Source organism: Eriocheir sinensis, chromosome 44, assembly GCF_024679095.1.
Source record: "Eriocheir sinensis breed Jianghai 21 chromosome 44, ASM2467909v1, whole genome shotgun sequence".
Taxonomy (NCBI): Eukaryota; Metazoa; Arthropoda; class Malacostraca; order Decapoda; family Varunidae; genus Eriocheir; species Eriocheir sinensis.
This window is the reverse complement of record NC_066552.1, coordinates 11,052,527-11,055,026: the sequence shown is the minus strand read 5'-3', so window position 1 is coordinate 11,055,026 and position 2,500 is coordinate 11,052,527. Positions and strand designations below refer to the sequence as shown.

The 2,500-nt window shown below is 50.3% G+C and overlaps 1 protein-coding gene across 3 annotated transcripts in view; it reads left to right on the top strand.

Annotated features, from left to right (window-relative positions):
* The first annotated feature begins 1,771 nt into the window (after nucleotides 1-1,771).
* Nucleotides 1,772-2,500, top strand: part of LOC126980473 (prohormone-4-like) — a 119,343-nt gene continuing 118,614 nt past the window's right edge. For 2 of the 3 annotated variants that reach the window (XM_050830403.1, XM_050830402.1), the window contains exon 1: nucleotides 1,772-2,148. In XM_050830403.1, coding sequence (XP_050686360.1) covers nucleotides 2,034-2,148 — 115 coding nt within the window. In that variant the 5' untranslated portion in view covers nucleotides 1,772-2,033. The remainder of the gene's footprint in view (nucleotides 2,149-2,500) is intronic. The other variant, XM_050830404.1, reaches the window with a different exon arrangement.

Below are 2,500 nucleotides of genomic sequence, written 5' to 3'. Positions count from 1 at the left end.
GGAGGAAAACGAGGAGGAGGAGGAGAAGAAAGAGGAGGAAGAGCAAGGGGAAAGATTTGGTGTGTAAATAAAAGAGGTGAATGAGAAGAATAAACGATAAAGGGGAGAGAAGGCGGAGGAAGGAGAGGGTAAGAGAGGAGGCAAGGGGACGTGACAAGTGTTTAGAGAGTGAGGGGAAGAAGAGAGTGAAGAGGAATGAGAGGGGAGGAATGGGGAAAGAGAGAAGGGAGAGGGAAGAAGAAAGGAAGGAAGGGGAAAGGGAGATGAGGTGTAAGGGATAGAAAAGGGAAGGAGGAAGGTAGTGTGTAAGGTTAGAAAAGAGGGAGGAGGAGATGGGTGAGAGGTAGGAAGAGGATGAAGGGTGATAGGGAGGCAAGGTCTGAGTAAATGGGAAGGAATGTAGAGGAGGAGGAAAGAGTTATGGGAAGGTGTGAGATAATTATGAAGTAAGGGAAAGGAAGATAAAGTAGAAAATAGGAGGAGAAGGAGGAGGAAGATGAGGAGAGAGGGTTGGACAAGGTAAGGGCAGGAAGAGAGAAAGAGGAGGAGTGAGGGAAGAAGAAGGAAGAAGAACAACAAAAGGAAGGGGGAAGAAAATATGAGAATGAAGAAGAGGAAGAAAGAAAGAAGAGTGGATGGAAGAAAAAAAGAAACAAAGAAAGTAACAAAGAAACGAAAACAGAAAGGAAGGAAGAAAAGAAGGAAGGATGGAAGAGTGGAGGAGGAAATTGAATGAGATAAAGAAAAGAGAATAAAGGAAAGGAAGTAAGGGAACCAGAAGTAAGAAGAAGAGAAGTGAAAAGAAAAGAAAGAAAATACAATGGAAAAAGAGAAGGAAAGAAAAGGAAGTGAATGAATGAAAACTAAAAATAAGAGAAACTAGTAAACGAAGGGAGAGAAAGAGAGAGACAAAGGAATAAGAGAAACAAAGGGAAACGAAGGAATGAAAACTAAGAACTAGAGAAGAAGAAGAAATTAGAAGGGGAATGGAAGGGAAGGGGAAGGAGGGGAAGGGAAAGGGAATGCTGGAATGAAGGGACTTGAGGGGAGACACACAGGTGAAGGGAACAAAGACTCATCACTGGTGGGGAGGAGGAGGGGAAGGGGGAGGGGAAGAAGAGGGGGAAACCAGGTGTAGGGTGCGGCAATAAGGGGAAGTGAGGGGAAAAGGGGCGGGGTGGGGAAGGCGCGGGGTGGGGCAGGCGTGGGCGTGGGTGACCCTTCCCCTCACCACGCCCAAGACTCACCGCTCACCTGTTCCCCTCAAATGCATAGGTAAGCAAATGACAGGTGAGAAAAGTAGGAAAACCACCCTTAAGCCTTTGTGCTCTAAGGTCGAAAATCCCAAGTCCTTATTCTCTCTTCTAGTGCCTTGTCGAGCTGTACTAAATACTGGGCTCTGATTGGTCGACGTGCAGGCTATCTCTCACGTGATTGGCTGTCTGGCTCTCCTCTGCACCGACTCCTGGGAACTGACCGATCGCCTACGTAACATTCGCTCTTCATTCATTCGTTCATTGCGCTGTTTTTCTTCTTTTCTAACCTCTATTTTCCTGTTGCTTATGTGTGTATTGCTTTTTGTGGGTCAGGGCGTGGGTTGCAGGGGGCAGGGGGCGGCAGGGGGCGGTGTGGAAGGGTGTGAGGCAGGGCGGGGCGGCGGGTGATGCGGTAAGGGAGAGGATGAGGGTGAGGGAAGAGTTGTCGTGGTGTGGGCGGGCAGGGCGGCCAGAGGTGGGTCGGGGTGTGGGGGGAGGGCGTGTGTGGGACTGTGGCGTATATAGTGTAGCAGACCGACTCCCGAAGCAGGCCCAGACGGTCCGGCAAGCAGGCGACAGACACGACACACACAAACACAGACACACGACTTCCTTGGTCGCACACAGGCGGTTCCTCTCTCTCCTCCCCTCACTCCCGCCTCGTAACCCCCTTCAGACACTCGTAGCGGGCGAGACGCGGGCTGCTAGTTATATATTTGTGTTGTGCTAGCGTGCGTGGTGACGGCGGCGGCAGCAGGAGCCCCAGCAGAAGCAGACATGAGCAGGATGGGCAGCGGGTCTTGTCTCCTCGCCCTCGTCCTCCTGGCAGCCTCGTCCTCTGCCATTGACATCAACCGCCTCTCAGGGCACCGACACTACACCAAGAGATCAGGTTAGTCCCCCCTTTGACCCTGCCGCCTCGTGCCCGTTTTCTTTCTTCTTCATTCTTCTGCCTTCATTCACAGCTCGTTCAAGGCCCCCATTGGCTCGTTTGCTTGTATGGTAGTTTACTCGTTCTCTTCCTGGTGTTGTATCCTGGATCCCTTGTTCCCTGTGTTCTCCTCTTCCCTTTTATTGTTATTTTTTTTCTTCTCCTATTCCTTCCTTCCTTATTTTCATACTTCATTCAGATTTGTCTTTTCATACATGCTCGTACTTCCCTTCATCCTATTTTCTCTCCTCCTCCTCCTCCTCCTCCTCCTCCCTTAGGGCAAACCTTTCTGCATCTCATCTTCTGGTCCATT